At 41.3% G+C, this 20,263-nt stretch overlaps 3 protein-coding genes across 6 annotated transcripts in view; 2 read left to right on the forward strand and 1 right to left on the reverse strand.

The window, feature by feature from the left end:
• LOC110539110 (uncharacterized) overlaps positions 1-5,613 on the forward strand; it is a 6,850-nt gene extending 1,237 nt beyond the window's left edge. Inside the window, exons 2-6 of one of the 3 annotated variants that reach the window (XR_016485178.1) lie at positions 216-2,179; positions 2,372-2,440; positions 2,832-2,883; positions 3,015-3,051; positions 4,904-5,613. Coding sequence is in view for 2 of the 3 variants with exons in the window: in XM_036937961.2 (XP_036793856.1) it covers positions 1,995-2,179; positions 2,372-2,440; positions 2,832-2,883; positions 3,015-3,051; positions 4,904-4,937 (377 nt within the window). In the remaining variant the exon portion in view is untranslated. The remainder of the gene's footprint in view (positions 1-215; positions 2,180-2,371; positions 2,441-2,831; positions 2,884-3,014; positions 3,052-4,903) is intronic. The other 2 variants (XM_036937961.2, XM_090192965.1) reach the window with 2 other exon arrangements.
• Positions 5,614-9,512: 3,899 nt separating this feature from the next.
• nosip (nitric oxide synthase interacting protein) lies at positions 9,513-13,917 on the forward strand. Its single transcript, XM_021626073.3, has 10 exons — positions 9,513-9,641; positions 9,825-9,900; positions 9,973-10,078; positions 10,179-10,260; positions 11,098-11,233; positions 11,307-11,473; positions 11,909-12,025; positions 12,642-12,712; positions 12,837-12,945; positions 13,058-13,917. Exons 2-10 carry the CDS (start codon positions 9,831-9,833, stop codon positions 13,127-13,129), a joined length of 930 nt encoding a protein of 309 aa, XP_021481748.1. The 5' UTR covers positions 9,513-9,641; positions 9,825-9,830; the 3' UTR covers positions 13,130-13,917.
• Positions 13,406-19,552, reverse strand: rcn3 (reticulocalbin 3, EF-hand calcium binding domain). 2 transcript variants are annotated; one of them, XM_021626070.3, is made up of 8 exons: positions 19,316-19,438; positions 18,553-18,775; positions 17,013-17,206; positions 16,286-16,458; positions 16,102-16,162; positions 15,641-15,732; positions 15,334-15,441; positions 13,406-13,629 (listed from the first exon to the last, which is right to left on the reverse strand). In XM_021626070.3, exons 2-8 carry the CDS (start codon positions 18,765-18,767, stop codon positions 13,519-13,521), a joined length of 954 nt encoding a protein of 317 aa, XP_021481745.1. In that variant the 5' UTR covers positions 18,768-18,775; positions 19,316-19,438; the 3' UTR covers positions 13,406-13,518. The 2 variants fall into 2 exon arrangements, with proteins under 2 accessions (XP_021481745.1, XP_021481746.1); XM_021626071.3 differs by lacking the exon at positions 13,406-13,629 and adding an exon at positions 13,771-14,433 and having other exon boundaries at positions 19,316-19,552.
• Between the last annotated feature and the right edge of the window lie 711 nt (positions 19,553-20,263).

A 20,263-nucleotide genomic window follows, 5' to 3' on the forward strand; every position in this document is an offset into this window, starting at 1 on the left:
TGGCCACTCCCCTCTCCTTACCTCTCCCTGCCCTGCAGAACCTCTCCTTGTCAGTTAGTTCTCAGCTCAGCCTGTCACTCAGTTCAGCTGTCCAATCAGAGTAGATATAGGAAAAGATACTAGTACACAAGTCCCTCCTTCACACCTTTACAGCTGTCCATTACATTTGCTGTGTCTGTCTGACTCTCTCTGTGTTCTCTTCCCTGCTTAAATAGAGTTATGAACACTCTGGGGAAATTGAACTGGCCCGCCTGGAGTCCCAACTGTGTGTCATCCTACAGTAGATATGAACCTGGGGACTACAGAAGCATTGTAATGATGAGGAAAAAGGAAAAAAAATATATATTTAAAAGTAACACAGAGACTTGATAGAGTCGGTCATCGGATCATAATAAAATTCAGATCTTTTGATTTGTGTCTTGTTTGAAATAATGGTTTCTTCTTTTTCACTCCGTCCTTCCTTTCTCACGGTTATGGATTGGATTGACCTGTATTTGTGTCTCCTCCATGCTAACCTACAGAGAAAGAAAGAGAGACAGTGGTGTAGAAAGAGGAGGCTTGATAGAGATAGACAGACAGACAGGAGGTGGAAGGGGTGAGGGAGGCACATGAGGGCTAAAGAATGAATGAATTTAGTAGATTAGAGTAGTCAGGAGTGGTAATAGCAAAAGCGTCGATAGAGTTTCTCTCTTTCTCCACATCTCTCAATCTCTCTCTTTCCCTGTAGAGCGTCCTTCTTTGTCACTGTATGTTGAATAGTTCCAATGAAATTAATGTACTGTATATGCAACCCTGGTCTATGTTTTTACGTCATCTGTGAATGCATATCTGTGAATGCATATTAATAACACATCTGTGAATGTATCCATTCATATTTTGTAATACTCACTCAAGCGGTTCTCAGACAATTATATTTGTACAAAGATAGTCATTCATTCTGAGAACAGAGTCTTCCGTTATTTTCTTTAAAAACTCATTTTCAATATTTATATGGCCATTAGTCATTTTTCACTTTAGAGAGGATAATTGGAATATAAAATATTCTGAAAATACATTTGTTTGTATAATTGGGTATGATACCACTTTAGTTAGATTGTATGTCAGATATCAGAGATTTTTTGGGTGACGTTCGCTACACCAGATCAAGCCATGTTTGTTTGGGCTACCTCTAGCCTGGTACTCGACGTAGATGTTGAGGTTTTTCATATTTTGGAGGGAAAAATAATGCATTGGGAAAAAGAGAGAAATATATCTGTTTTAGGTAGTCAACTGACAAGAGATGACAGTTACTCCAGGAGTTTGCTCTTATTTTTATGTGGATTTTCTTTCTTTCTTTTTCGTTGACTGTGAAACAACCCCTTTCTGTGAAAACTGTGACAAAATATCACCTCTGATCATGTCTCTCTAACCCTACTTTCAATCATAGAATAAATCAATTGATCATGATGAGTTGCATGGATGTACTTCTGTTGTTGCCTGGAGTCATGGGTTTGGTGACTGACTACATGCATGGAGTACGTTTGTGTAGTATAAAAAAGGTGGGAGATTGTACTGAAACAAAGTCTGTTTGAGACAAAGGAACAGGAAAAGTTCAAACGGTCATCTTAGTGTGGAATGGTTTATTGTATGGTCACGCTGAGTGTGAACCTATATATATCTGTAAAATGATTGGACTTTTCTTTATGGGCGTTTGTGATTATAATCTACCTATGTGTATTTGTATGTACAAAGCTTCTGTGAGGTAGTCTGTACATTGTACTGGTTTGGGTATGCGGTTAGAATTTGTGTCTGTCTACAGTATATGAGCGTGTAGAACTAGTGTGTGCATGCGGGACTGTATGTAGGAAATTAGTTTTGTACAGTATGAATGAACTCTACACTGCCATTCTGTTACACTTGCTACACAAACCAAAATGCATTAATTAACACTATCACAGAACATTTACAGATACACACATACGTGTTAGGATGGGAATGAACAACTTATTTTACAGAGGCTGACGGTAATAACGACAATGATGATGATGTGCCAGCTGCAGCTGATGATAATGACGATAATGACGACGATGATGACGATGACGACGACGACGACGATGACGATGATGATGATGAAGAGGAGGAAGATGACGGTCAACTGTATCACAAAGGATCCCTCTGTTCATACTGTGAATACTGTGAGGTAGGTCTCACCATCTAGATAGAAACACAAGTTTGGTGTTTGTGGATGTGGTTACATTTATTGGAAAAAACAATTTGCACCCTTTTAATACATTTTCCCCATCCTTGTTAAAAATGGCAAAAATTCTCTCCCTCGCTCTTCTTTTCCCTCCCCATCTCTCTCTCTCTCTCTCTCTCTCTCTCTCTCTCTCAGCACTGTGACACCTGCGACAAGTGCCCATGTGCAGAGGGAGATAAGTCTAAGCACTGTGACACCTGCCAGGTAAAATGACCTTCCCATTCAACCACTAGTAACCTACACTCCCAGGAAAAAGGGTTCCAAAAAAGTTATTAAGCTGTCCCTGTAGGAGAACCCGTTTTTGGTTCCAGGGAGAACCCTTTTTTGGTTCGAAGGAGTACTGTTTGGGGTTCCAACTGTAGAACCCTTCCACGGAGGGTTCTACATGGAATCCAAAATGGTTCTACCTGGAACCAAAAAGGGTTCTCCCTGGAACCAAAGAAATGGGTTCTGACATCAAGAGGGCTAGTTATGATGCAACGACAAAGTCCGATCGGAGAAGCTACTCCATCCAGTTATGTTCTATGATGTTATATACTCCTTTATTTCTTATCCTTCTCTGATGGCTTACCCAATTTTCTGCTTATTTCTTTAGATCTGCAACTTCTGCTACGTGTGTCCCGTTTGCAGCACTCTTTGCCAACCAGGTAAGACAGGGGTGTGGGACTGTTTGATAAAGAATGATCGTTTGAACTGCTTGCCGCTATTAGAGGCATGTTTGAGCTTGAAAGCCAGGCAGCAGAAACATCAGGCTCACTGTATGTTTTTAATCCCCAAGGTGGTTTTCTGGACGAGCTGACTGGATCGATCTATAAGTAAGATACAGTTACACGTTCACAGTGACATAACACCTTTTGAATTCCTCAGTGTGAGCTATCAACATTCAATTTGACACAGAATTACATTTATTCTCCAAATGGCAAATAATATCTATCTGCGGAATGCAGTTACTACAAGGAGCACCCCACATGAAACACCCATTAGCATTGCTTCACTACATGCCGTGTCCACTGCCGATGAGGCTGCTTGTAATAGTACGGCCCGTATCGTATGGATGGAGAAACAATTATCCACACAATGTGGAAAGATGTCTTCGGCTACACACATATCAAAATAGACATTAAATGGCAGCCACTAGTTAAAAAATAGTTCTGTTTATTTCACAGTAACATGCCAATTAGCTAACATTACTGCCTTCGGGAAGCTCAACGACAAGCAAATGACACCGGTGTTGTATCGAGGTGCCTGCCGACCTAAGGTGCTTCCCACTGGGCAGCTGTATCAGTATGTCGGCACGCGGTGTCTTGCGCCCCCGCCGGCCGAGCACTGTTTTCTTTGCAGTTCTGTTAACGTTACGGCGAGGGAAGTAGCTTGCTACAGTGCTTTCAGAAAGTATTCATACCCCTGTGTTAGAGCCTGAATTCAAAATGGATTTTATTGATTGTTTTTCTCACCCATCTACACAACATACCCCGTAATGATAAACCTAAATATTTGCAATTGTATTACCATGAAGTCCAAGGAACTGTCCATAGATCTCTCAGATAGAATTGTGATGAGGCATATATATATCTAGGGAAGGGTATAAAACTATTTCTAGAGTGTTAAAAGTTTCCAAGAGCCCAGTGGTCTCCATCATAGGGAAATTGAAAAAATGTGGAACTGCCTAGAGGTGGCCGTCTGACCAAACTGAGCAACCGGGCAAGAACGACCTTGGTCAGGGAGGTAACCAAGAACCCAATGACCACTCTGACAGAACTACAGAGTTCATTGGCTGAGATGGGAGAGCCTGCCAGAAGGACAAGAGTCTCTACAGCACTACACCAATCTGGGCTTTATAGGAGAGTGGCCAGACAGAAGCCACTCCCGAGAAAAAGGCCCATGACAGCACGCCTGTAGTTTGCAAAAAGGAACGTGAAAGACTGAGATCACCAAGGCAAAATATTCTGTGGTCTGATGAGACAAAAAATGTAACTCTTTGGTCTGAATGCCAAGGGCTGTCTGGAGAAAACCAGGCACAGCTCATCACCTGTCTAACACCATACCTACCGTGAAGCATGGTGGGGGCAGCACCATGCTATGGGGATGCTTTTCAGCAGCAGGGACTGGGGGACTGGTACGAATAAAGAGGAACAATGAATTGAGCCAAATCCTTGTTGAGAACCTGCTTCAGAGTGCAAACTACCTTAGACTGGGGTGAAGATTCACATTCCAACAGGAGGGTTAACTTAACAAAGTTTGAGAAAAGCTGCAAGGAAGAATGGTAGAAAATTCCCAAATTCAGATGTGCAAAGCTAATACATACATATTCAAGACGACTGAAAGCTGTTATCGCCACCAAAGGTGCTTCTACAAAATATGGACTCAGGTGTGTGAATACTTAGCTAAATTAGATATTTTTGTATTTCTTTTTCAATAGATTTGCAAAAATGTCTAAAAACATGTTTTCACTTTGTCATTATGGGGTATTATGTGTAGATTGGTGAGAAAAAATATATAGTTAGCAAATCCAAATGGCAAGCTTATCACACCCAAATTCACATGCACCTCACCCTGTGATCCTTTCAATAGGCCTACCCGTGTGAGTAGAAATGTGAAGACTGACACGCAGTAAAATCAAAGATTGATGGAACATAAACCAACCACTTGTCTCCCTTTATCCGTTAGGACTGTAGCCGACGTCTTCGAAGCTGACAAATAAGCCCCCTGTCGCCACCATGTGGCCAAGGAAGATACTGCAACCAAGGGATTGTATTCACTGTCATTATTTTCACTTTTAATAAGTTATAAGTTATTTTTCTGTCTTTTTTGTTGTTGACTGAGAACACCACAAACATGCACACTGGATGTAGAGATATTGGATATATTGGATACACATATTGGATATAATGGAAGTTGGAAGTTGGAAGTTGTGGAAGTTGTGATGAGAATAACTTTAATTGAGCTGTTTGTGTATAATTGTTAGATGACAGGTTCATGGTATTCTTCTCAGGAACATGCATTCATATTTTAAAGTCATATCTGTGTTTCTTAAACACAGTGGGGTTGTATGAAATAAACTAAAAGGGGACGTTTTAAACATTTGTGCTGTAATGTTTTTATGTGCACTGTCAAATTAAATGGAAAATGCAGCTAGAATTAGGTTTTAACAGAACAAAATATATTGGCAGATATGAGCAAACATGGGGTATTTTATCATTTCAGCTTCAATTGGAAGATTCATATTGTGTAATGGGGAATATAAGCATAGAGTGTAAATTGTTGACTGTCATTGGGTAGAATTTACAGTATATACTGAACAAAATATAAATGCAACATGTTGGTGCCATGTTTCATGAGCTAAAATAAATTATCCCAGAAATGTTACATAAAAGAAAGCTTATTTCTCTCAAATTTTGTGCACAAAGTTGTTTACGTCCATGTTGGTGAGCATTTCTCCTTTGCCAAGATAATCCATCCACCTGACAGGTGTGGCATATAAAGAAGCTGATTAAACAGCATGATCATTACACCTTGTGCTGGGGATAATAAAAGGCCACTCTAAAATGTGCAGTTTTGTCACGCAACATAATGACATAGATGTCTCAAGTTTTGAGGGAGCGTGTAATTGGAATGCTGACTGCATGAATGTCCACCAGAGCTGTTGCCAGAGAATTTAATGTTCATTTCTCTACCATAAGTCACCTCCAAAGTAGTTTTAGAGACTTTTGTCGTACGTCCAACCGGCCTCACAATTGCAGACCATGTGTATGGCGTCGTGTGGGCGAGCGGTTTGCTGATGTCAACCTTGTGAACAACGTGGTGGCGGTGGGGTTATGGTATGGTCAGGCATAAACCACAGACAACGAACACAATTGCATTTTATAGATGGAAATTTGAATGCACAAAATGTATCAAAAGGAATTTTAAAGGTATCTGTGACCAACAGATGCATATCTGTATTCCCAATCATGTGAAATCCATAGATTAGGGCCTAATTCATTTTTATTCAATAGACTGATTTCCTCATATGAACTGTAACTCAGTATAATCTTTGAAATTGTTGCATGCATTGCAAATTGTTATATTTATTTTCAGTATATTTCTTTGTTCTTCACAGGTCAACATAGTTGGAGTCGAATACTATTACTGCATAACATTTGAACACAACTCTAATATACACTACCATTCAAAAGTTTGGGTCACTTAGAAATGTCCTTGTTTTTGAAAGAAAAGCACATTTTTGTCCATTAAAATAACATCAAATTGATCAGAAATACAGTGCTGACATTGTTAATGTTGTAAATGACCATTGTAGCTTGAAATGGCAGATTTTTGGGGGGAATATCTACGTAGGTGTACAGGCCCATTATCAGTAACCATCACTCCTGAGTTCCAATGGCACATTGTGTTAGCTAATCCAAGTTTGTTGTTTTAAAAGGCTAATTGATCATTAGAAAACCATTTTGCAATTATGGTAGCACAACTGAAAACTGTTGTTCTGATTAAAGAACTGGCCTTCTTTAGACGAGTTCAGTATCTGGAGAATCAGCATTTGTGGGTTCGATTACAGGCTCAAAATGGCCAGAAAAGAATACTTTCTTCTGAAACTCGTCAGTCTATTCTTGTTCTGAGAAATGAAGGCTATTCTATGTGAGAAACTGCCAAGAAACTGAAGATCTTGTACAATGCTGTGTACTACTCCCGTCACAGAACAGCGCAAACTGAGTCTAACCAGAATAGAAAGAGGAGTGGGAGGCCCCGATGCACAACTGAGAAAGAGGACAAGTACATTAGAGTGTCTAGTTTGAGAAACAAGTCCTCAACTGGCAGCTTCATTAAATAGTACCCACAAAACACCAGTCTCAAAGTCAACAGTGAAGAGGTGACTCCGGGATGCTGGCCGCCTCCAACATCGTTTTAGAGAATTTGGCTGTACTCACCAGTCTCAACGTCAATGTCAATTCTAAACAATGAAGTTTAATTCCAAAACGCTATAGATTTTCTGAAATTAATAAAGAGATTGTTGTGTTTTTTTCAATATCTAATCATGGCATGACATGTATTTGTTTAAAATCTATCACTTGGTGGTTTCATTTCAGAGAGACAAATACATTTTTAATAAAGAACTGTACAAATGATACATTTCTGACAAACATTTTTTAAATGTAAAAATTTTAAAAAAAAAATCAATACAGTAATATGAGATCTGTATGTAAAACATTTACATTTGGCATTTTAGTAATTTAGCAGATGCTCTCATCCAGAGTGACTTACAGTAAGTGTTCTCATTTGAGACAACTACAGCTAGTTGAGACAACCGCATAACCCTAATATTACATGTGGCTTTTTCCACATTTTGTTACATTACAGCCTTAATATAATATTGATTCAATCATTTTCCCCCTCATCAATCTACACACAAAACCCCACAACGAGAGCATAAACAGCTTTTTAGACATTTTTGCAAATGTATAAACATTTGAAAACAGATACCTTATTTACATACGTATTCAGACCCTTTGCTACCAGACTCGAAATTGAGATCAGGTGCATCCTGTTTCCGTTGATAATCCTTGCCATGTTTCGACAACTTGATTTGAGTCCACCTGTGGTAAATTAAATTGATTGGGCATGATTAGGAAAGGCACATACCTGTCTATATAAGGTCCCACAGTACACTGTGCATGTCAGAGCATAAACCAAGCCATGAGGTCTGCATACACGGCGGAGCTGATGGCATTGCAGTGAATTGAGGAAGTCAAGCCAGACAGAGTACCCAGCTAGAACATAACATTCTGAGAACCATATGTTTCTTAGGGCTTGGTGAGAGCGTGTTTGTCCTATGGTTATTTTGCATACAACCTTCCCACAACATTCTGGTAATGGTGCTGGATAGTTGCTTGGCATTGGAACATTCTCAGTGCATTTAAGGAACTTCACAAAGTCATGTTCTCAGAACATTATGAAAACTTTCCATAAAAAAACATGAAAACATTAGGAACATTCAAAGAAAGATCTAAGAATGTTATTTAAAAACATATTCTGTTCTCAGCATCAATAAAACTCTCTATCCACTCTTGTTAACTGTGTTAGCTTTGTTGGCTGTGCCCACTAATTGGCCACACCTGATCTTAATAAGTGTTTGTATTCTTTGAAATGGGGCACATTTGACTAGAATAAAATTAACAGCTTTGTATGAGTTCAAAAAAACGTGGTATGGTTGCTCCATCCTGGTGTTGCAGTAGACTAATTCCATGGATAAAGAACAGAAGACACTGTTTTGAATTTCACTGATGCTGTGCCACAATAAGAAAGAAATGTGTTTGCATGATTAATACCTAAGCAAAATAATTTCCATGTTCAAAACAGAAACTAAGCTAGCAGTGATTTTAAAAAAATAACTCAAAATAACCTTTACATATCGTTCAAAACATTCACAACATTTAGAGAATGTTCCTAGAATGTTATTTAACTTCAAATAACTTCAAATTTGCATTCTCAGAACGTTATTAAAACTGATGTACTGGCTAAACACCCTTAGCAGTGACGTGGTGGAAGTTTCAATGAGCAAGGCAGAGGCAAAAGGCCTGATGTGGTGGTGCAGTGATGGTAGGAGCAGTGTAACAGAGACCCTAAGGGCAGGCATCTATTCCAAGTAAAGTGGAATGTCATGGAGGGGCGGACGGCAGGAAGAGACAAAAGAGAGGAGGCCATCTTTACAAGATTAAGGGCGGGACTCAGACAGTTGAATAAGAAGTTAAATGTGATAGGAAAGCATCCAACAAGAAGGTGTGATTACTGCCAGGAAACAGAGGAGCATGTACTGATGGAGTATGAGAGGGAAAGAGAAAGAATATGTGCTTCAGTAAGGTGGGATTTTTAGCATTCATAGCCATGGTTATCAATTGTACTGCAGGAATGGATTGGAAGTCACAGAAAAGAGGTTGTGGTGCCAGCGGCAGAGAAGTACTTGGGATTGCGAGGATTTACTGCAGAACAGTTGCAAGGGGTGTGGAGTGGTAGTGTTCTGTCCTCTCAGACTGTTGGATTAGATAGGGTTAAATAGTGGAATGGGGGTAGTATTTTTTTTTTTTTTAGGTTTAATAGTTGGCTGGGCAATTTTCCTTTTCCCCAATGTTGTATTACCGTATCAATAATTGAATGTGGGTAGGCCGTGAATGCCCTCATACACCAGTACAGTAGGTGGCGGTGTATGCACCAAATATAGGATGGGATCCAACAATCAACTCATGAAGAAGACGACTCGAACAATTTTCACTGGCGTACCAACATCCGCAGGATTGACTTCGCTAGAAACGGACACAGTGTTGTAAACGCACATATTGTTTATAAAGAACCTATTTTTTTTTAATAGTATTATTGTTCTTTAGATTCAACTACTACCCAGTTCCATGCAAAGAGGGTAATTATTATTATTTATTTACTATCAAAGCTTGGTGCTGACGTTTGGTTGTGGGACCAGTTGGCGTTGGTTAGCATTATCGTTGGCTAGCTAAGACTTGCATGTTAACCTACATGTTTTCTGGTAGCTAGCAAGTTGTTTAACGTTAGATAACAAGTCTTTCTAACGTGTTTTTACCTCTAGCGGACAATGACTCGGCATGGGAAAAATTGTACGGCGGGAGCCGTTTACACCTACCACGAGAAAAGGAAGGACACTGGTGAGTCTTTACAACGTTGGTTAACGTTAGCTGTTCATGCCAGCTAAACATCATCTGCTCTCTCTTATCTAGCGGCATCGGGTTATGGGACGCAAAGTGTGCGTTTAGGAAAGGATGCCATAAAGGATTTCGACTGCTGTTGCCTTTCTCTCCAGACTTGCAGGGACCCCGTTGTAACGTAAGTCGCAATCCCCTTGTCTCACACAAACACATCATTGTTGTGTAACTCGTTTATAACCCGTTTGTGTGTCGTAAAGACGTTAATGTTGTATATCCAGTCCAGATGGATACTTGTATGAAAAACAGGCCATCCTGGAGTACATACTCCACCAGAAGACCGAGATCGCCAAGAAAATGAAGGTAACTGGCTTTAAAATGGTCCCGTTTGGGAAATAGTACAGAAAACACCGAGACTAGTTTTATTTCTCTCACTCGATAGATATTTAATTAATTAGTGGCCAATCGCATATTTTGACCAATGGGTATGTTAATTGTGTACATAATCCTTTAACGAAACCAATGGTTGTAGGATGGCCAGAATTGGGGTGACTAAATCAATGGAGGCCAGAGAAAAAAGTGAAACAAAATCTGGAAAATGTAATCGCTTCAGCTAGGCTGGATTCTGTGCAAGATTTAAGGTTACTGACAGGCTCACCTTCCCTTTAGACTTGTTATTTCTTCTCGAATCCGCAGGATATTAAACAATATAAAGTTAAGATGGATATCGATTTTGAGACATGACATTTAGAATTTTAGTATACACTTTTCTCTGAAATGTCAATGGAGCACTGAGCGTGTACCAAGTTTGTTTGTTTTTCAAAGCCTTTTACATTTGAATTAGGCTGGTCATGTTAATTTAGCTTCTCGCGACCATCGGAAGCAACTTTGAAGATGATGACGACCACAACATGTGAAGTCCTCAAGTTGTAATTAGAATCCTGTACCGCTATGTCAACGGTGCTCGGTGCTTATTATCGGATGTATTAGGTTACAAAATCCAACCTTTTAAAAATATCATGTCAATTATATAATTCATAAGGCCGACAAATATGATTCAGGTTCTGAATCATTCAGTGTAGTCTCTCTAACATATCATTAACATGATATAAAAAAAGTTGCATTTTGTAACCTAATACATCTGATAATAAGCACCGAGCTCTATCTGTCTTCATCTGACCCTCTCACTGTTCATCTTAGGCGTACGAGAAGCAGAAACAGACTCAGAAGAGTGACAGTCGTCTGGAGTCTAAATCTGAGGAGAGGGGGATAGCAGAGAGGTTCAAGACCCGGGAGAACAGCATCGTGTCCAAACCCATCAACCCCTTTACCTCTGGTAAGTGTGTGTCTACTAGCTTGGAAGGAACGTAGGACAGAGAACAGTAGATTGAGTTAACCTATCTCTTCAGGCCAGGCCAAAGAGTCAGACAGCCAGAGTGTTGCGGGTACATCAGCCAGTACATCAAAAGCTGACTCCTCTGCTCCTGCTGCCGGCACCAGCTCCTCCCAGGCCCTGCCCAGCTTCTGGATCCCCAGTCTCACCCCAGAGGCCAAACCCACCATACTCAAGAAACCTGTGAGTGAAAGCCAAAGTCCTAAAGTGTTGACTTACCCCATGCCCTTATCCCACATTTTCACTCTACTTCTTTCTCTTCATTTCTCTCATTCAACACAGCTGTCTGGTCACTTGTTTTTCTTTACTGAGGATCTGACCTTTGTCCTAGGGAAACAATTGTTGACTCTTCCACTGCCAAGAGCTTGTTAGGTTTCTTGTCCAAATGTCAATGTCATCGTGCTCCCTGTGTCTGTCCCCTCTTGTTCTCCATCTCTCTATTATCTGTTATCTCTCTGAGGTCAGCTTGTCCCCAGGTGTTTGATCTGTTGGTCTTTCCTTCTCCCTCTCCACCATACATTTTAGCTGTTTGCTATTTCAATGGGTTTGTGCAAAGCAAATTATTGACCCAATAAAGGGGAGTTCAAATTCAATCATCACTCGCTCTCTCCCCCTCAGAGTAAGACGGTGGTGTGTCCCATGTCTGGCCGGCCTCTGAAGATGAATGAGCTGACCAACGTACACTTCACTCCTCTGGACCCCAGTCTGGACCGAGTGGCCCTGCTCGCACGCCAGGTCAGTGCCTGACCACACCACAACCTCTGCACACTGTTACACATTGTTATCTCTAACTCCATGCATCTCCCTCTTTTACATAAATAGTTGCATTCATGAGTTTTCTTGACAAGTGTCAATAAAAAAAAAAGGTCCGCCAAAGTAAAAACCTGCGCAAAAGGAATTTGATTGCTGTAAATACAGAAATGTTTTGCTCACTGGGAAATAAATGTACAACTAGTCAGTGACTACTGTTTGGAGTTAGCAACTATATAAGCTTATTACACTGTCCTGGGATCTCCTATGATCTATGTAGAAAAACCCCTTACCTTCTAATGATGCTTGTGAGTGTCCTAGAGCAGAGCATGTAACAGGTTCATGATTTTCATAAATGGTGTGTAGCTCAAACCATTCGGGCTCTACAGACATTTTTGTAAGACCGGGATCCATCCTTGTCTCACAAACACTGTTCTAGCTCAGCCCCTGTTAATCACACATCTGTTGGTATCAACAGATGCAGAAGAAATGGACAAATCCAATACCCAGAAGTATATAGCTCAAAAGGGGTTAGAAATCCAAAACCCGTCGGTGTTAATGGGGCTCATTGGGTTAATAGCTTGTGTAATGTTGTTCCCAGGAGAGGTACCTGTGTGCCGTGACTAAAGACACTCTGGGTAACAGTGTCCCCTGCTCCGTTCTCAAACCCTCGTAAGTATACCCCTCTTCGGTTCCTTTTTATTTACTGGACCACCTCTACATCAAGCCATCCCTACTACCTCTCTCCCTCGCTTCTTCAGTTTCTTAAATCTATTTCCCCTCTCCCTCCTCTCAGTGGAGCGGTGGTGACTCAGGAGTGTGTGGAGAGGCTGATCAGGAAGGACATGACGGACCCGATTACCGGAGACAAACTCACAGAGAAGGACATCATCCCACTACAGAGGGTGAGTGTTGTTTGAGTTTAAAAGAGTATGTACGTACAAGACCGAGCAGGGTACTTAGTTTGTAAAGGTAATTGAAGACCGTCTGATGTTAATATATTTTATTCCTTCCCAGGGTGGAACTGGGTTTGCAGGCTCTGGAGTGGGACTGAAAGCTAAAGAGGCTCGACCCGTAATGATGGTGTAGAGACGACGGTCAACATGACAAAGGCATATACTTGATTATTTGTACATACGGTTGTGGTTGTCTGTTCTTGTATGGAGTCTGAGAATTCCAACTGCTATTTGAAGCTTTGTTATACAGGGTTCTATTCTGAGAAGCACATAGGTGCACACAAAGAAATTTAGAAGGTAAAATATTTGAGGTATTAATTTTAGGCACACTGGTGCTTCTAAATAAAAAGAATCCTGGCCACACATAGTGTGTAGGTGCATATGCAAGTAAAATGGTCGTACTGTAGAGCCCTGAGAAATGTCATTTTTATTTCTCTGGCACACACGCATCAAACAGCCTACACACCAATTCATGCCTGTACCGTATATCAAGTTAAATTGGCTGTGTTGGGGTCAAGGGGGTCAGAGTTCTTGGTGACCCTCATCCGCCAACATACCTCCGTAGTCAGTCAGCGTGCTTGACTTAAGGAAGTCGACCTTGTCCATGACCTCCGAGAGAGAGAGACGCCCATCCTAAGAGAGGAGAATGAAGGAATCTGGGTAAACTAACAGACCATTTAGCAGGTGGCAGTGGTGTGGTAAACTCCATTCAAGCACCAGGAAACAAATTAAGTTGCTTAGGACAGTAAATGTCATGTCAAAGAAAAACTAAACTTTTTGTAGAAAAACCAACATGGCTTTATTTAAAATTCAGAGAAATGTTTCACCACAAGTGTAATTCAATTTTGCCCCCTCCGTCCCCCCCCCTCCCGTGTGAACCAAGTGTATATTCTATATATGCTGTTAAAAAAATAAGCTTGTTGACTTGTGGAGTGTCTTTATTCACACTTGAGCATGATTGTGTTGTGTGTGTGAGAGAGGCTGTAGTTGTGGTTATGTATCCGTATGTAAACATCTCCATGCTCCCGTTACCTCCCATGGAAATGTTTTCAACAGTATAAATATGACCTGTGACCTTTTCCCCTCAGAACTTCCCCCTACCCAACTCCATAATAGTAACAGTATTCTCCATTATAAGTGTATGGCCTTTCACAATACAAAACCCCAATATGTATTTTGGAAATCCCTCTCCCTAGAGGGCTCTATGCAAACAGAGTACGTATACGGTCTGTTCCAAAAATTTGGCTGCACAAAAAGTACATAACTGCGCAAACGGAGCTCCATTTGCATGGAGCCCTTAACCCCTCCCTAAGCCTTCGCATGACTTCATCAAAGCTCGTCATGTCTCCTGGTGAGATCCTCTCCGTAATTGGTCGCCTGGCTCCCCACAAACATGTTCCAATTAGCCAGAATCTCCTTCTTGGTTATTTTGTCATCCTGTTTCGTCCAATCGCAGAGGAGGCAAGTTTCAGGTCCCGCCCACCACCATTCATTGCGTCATGATTGAGAGAAGGATGAAATTGAGGGAGAAATGGATAGATAAGTGAGAAAGGGAGAAAAGTGTGAATGAAGGACAGATGGAGAGAAAGAGATTCATTATAATTAACAGGTCATTACCCCCAATTAATTCCATTATGTTGATTATTAGCGGTGTTCAGGCTGACATGTGATGACATGACATGTGATGTGAGAGAGCCCTGAATCTGCTCCCAGGCTCATGTCTCTGAAGTGTCGCAAATGGCACCCTATTCCCTATAGTGCACTACTGTTGACCAGGGTCAATAGGGCTGAAGTACTGCACTACAGGAAATAGGTTGCCATTTGGGATGTAAACATCTTTGTTTTAGCATAAAAGCTACTATTTTCAAAGTTCCTAATTTAAACTGCTAGGAGACTGTTCTTGTATTATTACCACAGATGTCATTTAAAATGTACATAGGATAGGCCTATGCGTTGCACATGTCACCAAATACAGTGGTCAGTTGTAACAGGATGTTATTTGGTTTTCATATGAGAAGTCGGTGTGAGGTTGGGGGAAGGTGTGAGGTCAGAGAGGAAGGGGAGATGCTACGGGGTGAGTTGGAAGGGGTGTGAACGGGTGGGGGTATGCACTGCACGATAGTTGTAGCTATGGCGGTGGTTAGATGTGAGGTGAGGGTAGAAAGGGGAACACAGGAGGTGTGAGTTGTAGAGGGGTACAGGGATGAGGAGGGGTGCTTCAGAGGGGATAAGATTGTGTGTGGAAGTGGATTAGGAAACATTTGTTGTAATGGGTATACAGGTATGATAAGTTTAGTTTGTGGTAAGATCAGGCAGTAGGACTGGGGAGATGCGTACCTTGTCTGTGTCTGTCTCGTGGATGAGGTGCTTAGCCTCATTGTCAGTATGGTCAATCTCTCCTGGCAGGATCCACTGAGCTACCTCATGGTTATCCAGGAAACCATCCTGACAACACAACAGACACAAACCTGTTAACTTAGTATGTTGACAGAGAGAGGGGTGCGTGTGTGTGTAAGTATTGACATGGCTGGTCTGAGGGGTAGGGTACTGTAAGTGTACTGACTTAAATAGTGATGTTATAGTAATGTATAAGGAGAGGATGTTGTCAATGTTAAGGTGATCCAGTAGCAGCAGACTAGTGTACCTTGTTGGTGTCTCTGATCTCTGTGAAGTGCTTTTTCTCCGTCAGCACCCAGTCTGGTTCACTCTCTCCATTCTCAGGTGTGAACATGTCCCCTGTGATGGAGAACAGGTTACAGCTTGTACAGTAGGTGTTGTATTTCTAAAGTAAATTCCAGGGGTTATGAGCTAGTTCAGGGCTACAACAAAATTGTGAAACGTCTGGGGGTACCCGAGGAGCGGTTTAAAAACCACTGGTCAATACGCTGTGCATCTCTGGGTTATCTTCTGTTTGTGTACGCATACCAGCACTTTTCATTTAACATATAGTTGGTTGTGGACCCAAGAATATCACGCATAGATGGTAATAAAATATTTCATTTTTTGTTCTCATATTAAAATGTGTAAAAAAACAATTACATTTGGTTGATGACATATTGTATGTTCTCTGTTTGGAAAGGGTAGTAAGTTGAAGGAGAGACTAACCAATGTATTCGTCAAGGGTGATCTTTCCATCACCGTTCTTGTCAATGTCTTCTACGGTTTCCTGAAGCGAAACAGAATAAAATAGTTTAGAAGTGGGCTGGAGAAAAAAGTACACCACCTGGATGTTCCTCAGAATTTGATTGATCTTGTGACTCTAGTGACTGATCCCAGTCCTCTGACTGACCTGTATAACAACGGCCTTCATGTGGTCGTACTCCTCGGGGTGAAGGAAGGCAGTGAACTCGTCCTTGGTGGCGATGCCGTCCCCATCGCGGTCAGCTGTTCTAAAGCGCCTCTCGTCTCTAGTCAGCATGGCCTTGTAGCTAGCCTTGTCATCCACGTCGTCAAACTCCTCATCTGCAACGGAGCGGAGGACATTCTCAGAGTCAAGACATGGCTTTGTAAAGCAAAGATCAGGGGTCGTATGTATCAAGCGTATCAGTGTAGGAGTGCTGATCTAGGATCAGGTCTCCCCTGTCCATGTAATGTTACTTGTTATGATCTAATAGGCTAAACTGATCACTAACCCCTTCCCCTGCCTTTGTATTAACAATACGAGCCTAAGATGACACCACTATCGCATAGCTGTATGGCCACTACTGTACTGTCATGTTCAGCTCTCCTCTCTCATTCCCATCTCATTTTTGGATTGTGTTTGTAGCTCATGATCAATCTCTCCTTATATTACACAGTAATTTCATCAAATTTGATCCTACATAAATAGTATCTTGGTTGTGCCAAAACCTGCCCATCATTCCAACAATCTTTAACACCCATAAAGCCTACTAATTATATGTGGACTATACACCTCAGGTAAATTTGGACTGCCCTTTTGAAGTCCCACCCCCTCGCTCATTCACCTCAAATTTAGGCTACCCATGCTCCCACACACACCCCCTCCCTTGTCGTACCCAGGTAGTAGCCGTAGGTGGTGTTCTTGTATTCCTCCCAGCCGATCTTCCCATCCTTGTTCTGGTCGTACTCCTTCCAGTGTTTCAGCACATTCTCCTCGATGTACCTCCTCTGCCTGTGTTTGATCCACTGGTGCAGTTCACCATGGCTCACGAAACCATCCTTGTCTGTGTCGATGCGATCTACAATCTTCCTGCCAAAGGGACAGAACAAGCCAACTAAGCCTACTACCTACAGAAGCGAACTTGGCCACCATTCAAGAGCCTGGTTCCTTTCTAGGTGTCTTTCTTGGTTCCAGTCTTTCCAGGGAGTTTTTCCTAGCCACTGTGCTTCTACATCTGCATTGCTTGCTCCTTGGGGTTTTATGCTGGGTTTCTGTATAAGATAATTTCCATGTAAAAGGACCCATGAGCACCAACGTGAAGTTCATAGGAGCATATCAAATTGGATGTCAAATGAATGCTAAGAGTATATTTCTGATAAGGCATACTGTATATACATTTGTTACAGGTTTTCGTTTTTCCATTTATGTTTTGAGTTTGGACTTTTAGCACGTAGGGTGCACCGATTGGTGTCACCTTGTTAGTCAGAAGGTGTTTCACCTGTACTGGCCCAAGTGATATTTAAGAGCAGCTGGCCCAGTGCTCCAGTTGTCTTGAGAGATGTGTAGGGTCAACACTTTTAGTTGGCGCTCCCTATTTGATTTCTAGAAAAACATTCCTTTGTCTGATCTTCCCTGTTTTCATTTTGCTAAACTTTTTGGTTTGCCTACGGTCTTTAAGTTTGGTGTGGGTTTTTCATTTGTTTGCCTCTTACTTTGCAAATTCAGTGGGTGCTCATGGTGGGTGTCTTTTAGGTCCCAGTTTTTATTGCTATGCAATTTTCAGTGGGAACCCCCATGAGTGTCATTCAGAACCCCTCCTAAAACCCCAACTGTTTAGTTTTGGTTGTTGTCAGTGAGTCTTTGTTAAATCCCCTTTTGTTTGGTCAAAATGTTTGATTCTTGCTGGGGAACGTAACATTTTACAACCAAATTTGATCTTGTTTGGGGCAGAGCTCATTAAAATAATACCCAAATAAGGATATTGCATATTTATACTTTTTATTATTTAACTAGGCAAGCCAGTTAAGAACAAATTATTTTTACAATGACGGCCTAGCCCGGCCAAACCCGGACAGCCTGGGCCACTGCCCTATGGGACTCTCAATCACGGCTAGATGTGATGCAGCCTGGATTCGAACCAGGGACTGCAGTGATGTCTTTTGCACTGAAATGCAGTGCCTTAGACCGCTGCACCACTCGGGAGCCCAACTTTGCAGTGAGTGTGGCTACATCCCAAATGGAACCCTATTTCATACATAGTTCCCTCTTTTTGACCAGAGCCCTATTGGCCCAGGTCAAAGGTACTGCTGTACATAGGGAATATGGACCCTGGTCTATAGTAATACATAACATAGGAAATATGGGCCCTGGTCAAAAGTAGTGCATATTCGCCATTTGGGACACAACCTGCATGGGAGTTCTGTAACATAATGTACCCAAGTTTGTCTTTGCTTTCCTCAGGGGTCAGCTGGTCGAAGGTCTTGGCTTCCTCTTTACCCAGGAAGGCTTCGTGGTCATAATGGAAACCAGTGGAGTCGTCATGGGCGTGGTCACTCAGGTCACTATGGCGATGGACACGCTTCTCTTTAGCGGGCACAGCTACCACCACCCCGAGGATGAGAATGAGGGAAGGTAGTGACTGCAGCAGCATCTTCTGTCCTGAGAAAGAAAAAAGGAGAAAGAGAGAGACACTACAGCAGACTAACAGAACTTATCCTACAAATAGACAGAGATGATACTTGCCAGACACATGGGCCTCACTCAAAATAATACATTATTGGGTTAGACAATAACTGTTTATTTAATGCAAACAGTGATACATATGGTCATAAAAAAGTGTGTTCCACTTTTGTGCCCTATTTATAGGCTACTGTCTTGAGTCCTGACATGAATTAGGATTAATCAGTCAGTCTGTTGTCTTAACACTTCTGAATAATGAATACAACAATAAATTACATCAATAATGCCTGTGAATTCATTTTAAAAAATGTTTTCAAGCAAAAAGGGATGCAGTTAGGTAGCCTACATATTTTAAGACAATGAGTTTAGGCTACTTCAAGAACATTTTAACTTGGCATAAACTGTACACAACGTTTTTTGTTGTTTTTTTTAAAGAATTTTAAACAACCAAAATCACTCAATTTCTTTACTGGAGCATATACGTCCATGCATTATTAATAATAATAATAAAACACGTACCAATTTTTAGCAACACGTCTCAATCACGGTTTTTTCTGGGCTTGTAAAGATACGCGTTGGCACTTTCCCTGCCTCTTTAAATTCTACAATAAAGGAGGCGGTGCCACGCTTTCTCAGTCGACCATTCGCAGACACGCTGACAAGAAAATAAACCAATAGAAACGAGGAAATGGGATTAACGGAGCCCGAGACTGATTTCGATTGGCTTTGAAGCGCCACGTTGACATGCGAACGCGCAAACCTCCATACCGGAGCGCGCATGAAGAGATTTTTACGAAAGTTTTCATCAGCAATGTAAAGGGACACCTGAGGTGTATAAACATACGGCAAGGAATGGCAGGCAGCATTGTTTGGTAAAACCCAATGCAATTGACATGCATCTTGCCCACTCATATGAAACCAGGGAGGATGGAAAACCACACCACTGTAGCCTTTACCACTGTAAAGTCCGAAAATGATATACATACTAATATCGGGAACGACAGACAAACGTGATATTTATTATAAAGGAATTTATTCAGCATTGGGGGGAAATTATTTTCACATAAATAAATAACGTATGCTTATGTTGTTCTGGAAACCTAACGCTTGGGGGCAGAGTGGGATACCTTTTGAAACGAACAATCTAGAAACCACAGCAGATCTTTTTTTCTTCAAAATCCCCCTTTTTTCGTTTCCCGACTTCCTTCCTACCACATACCTCCCGCCAGAGCCACCTTAGCCTATTTCCACTCAGTATAATTTTCAGGGCAGTTACATCAGTTTAACTTTTAATGCCTCGATAAAATAATTAATTCATTCCTACTTTATTATATGAGAAGGAAGTATTTTGTTTAGGTTTAGCATCATTTATTTTCAATGTTTGGTCATGCGAACGGAGTTTGATATGATTAGAATTGGCTATTATTCATTAATTCATTCATTTTATGTAGCCAATTTCTCCATATT

Source organism: Oncorhynchus mykiss, chromosome 12, assembly GCF_057628025.1.
Source record: "Oncorhynchus mykiss isolate SJ-2025 chromosome 12, ASM5762802v1, whole genome shotgun sequence".
Taxonomy (NCBI): Eukaryota; Metazoa; Chordata; class Actinopteri; order Salmoniformes; family Salmonidae; genus Oncorhynchus; species Oncorhynchus mykiss.

Bases quoted from the DNA above. Each gene is read 5' to 3' on its own strand.
- nosip (XM_021626073.3), top strand. From the start codon at position 9,831: ATGACTCGGCATGGGAAAAATTGTACGGCGGGAGCCGTTTACACCTAC. The intron at 11,474-11,908 runs GTGAGTGAAAGC...TCTCCCCCTCAG, and splicing joins CCACCATACTCAAGAAACCT to AGTAAGACGGTGGTGTGTCC. The intron at 12,026-12,641 runs GTCAGTGCCTGA...TGTTGTTCCCAG, and splicing joins TGGCCCTGCTCGCACGCCAG to GAGAGGTACCTGTGTGCCGT.
- rcn3 (XM_021626070.3), bottom strand. From the start codon at position 18,767: ATGCTGCTGCAGTCACTACCTTCCCTCATTCTCATCCTCGGGGTGGTG. The intron at 15,442-15,640 runs GTACACTAGTCT...TTGTGTTGTCAG, and splicing joins AGATCAGAGACACCAACAAG to GATGGTTTCCTGGATAACCA. The intron at 13,630-15,333 runs GTACGCATCTCC...CTCCTCTCTTAG, and splicing joins ACGAGACAGACACAGACAAG to GATGGGCGTCTCTCTCTCTC.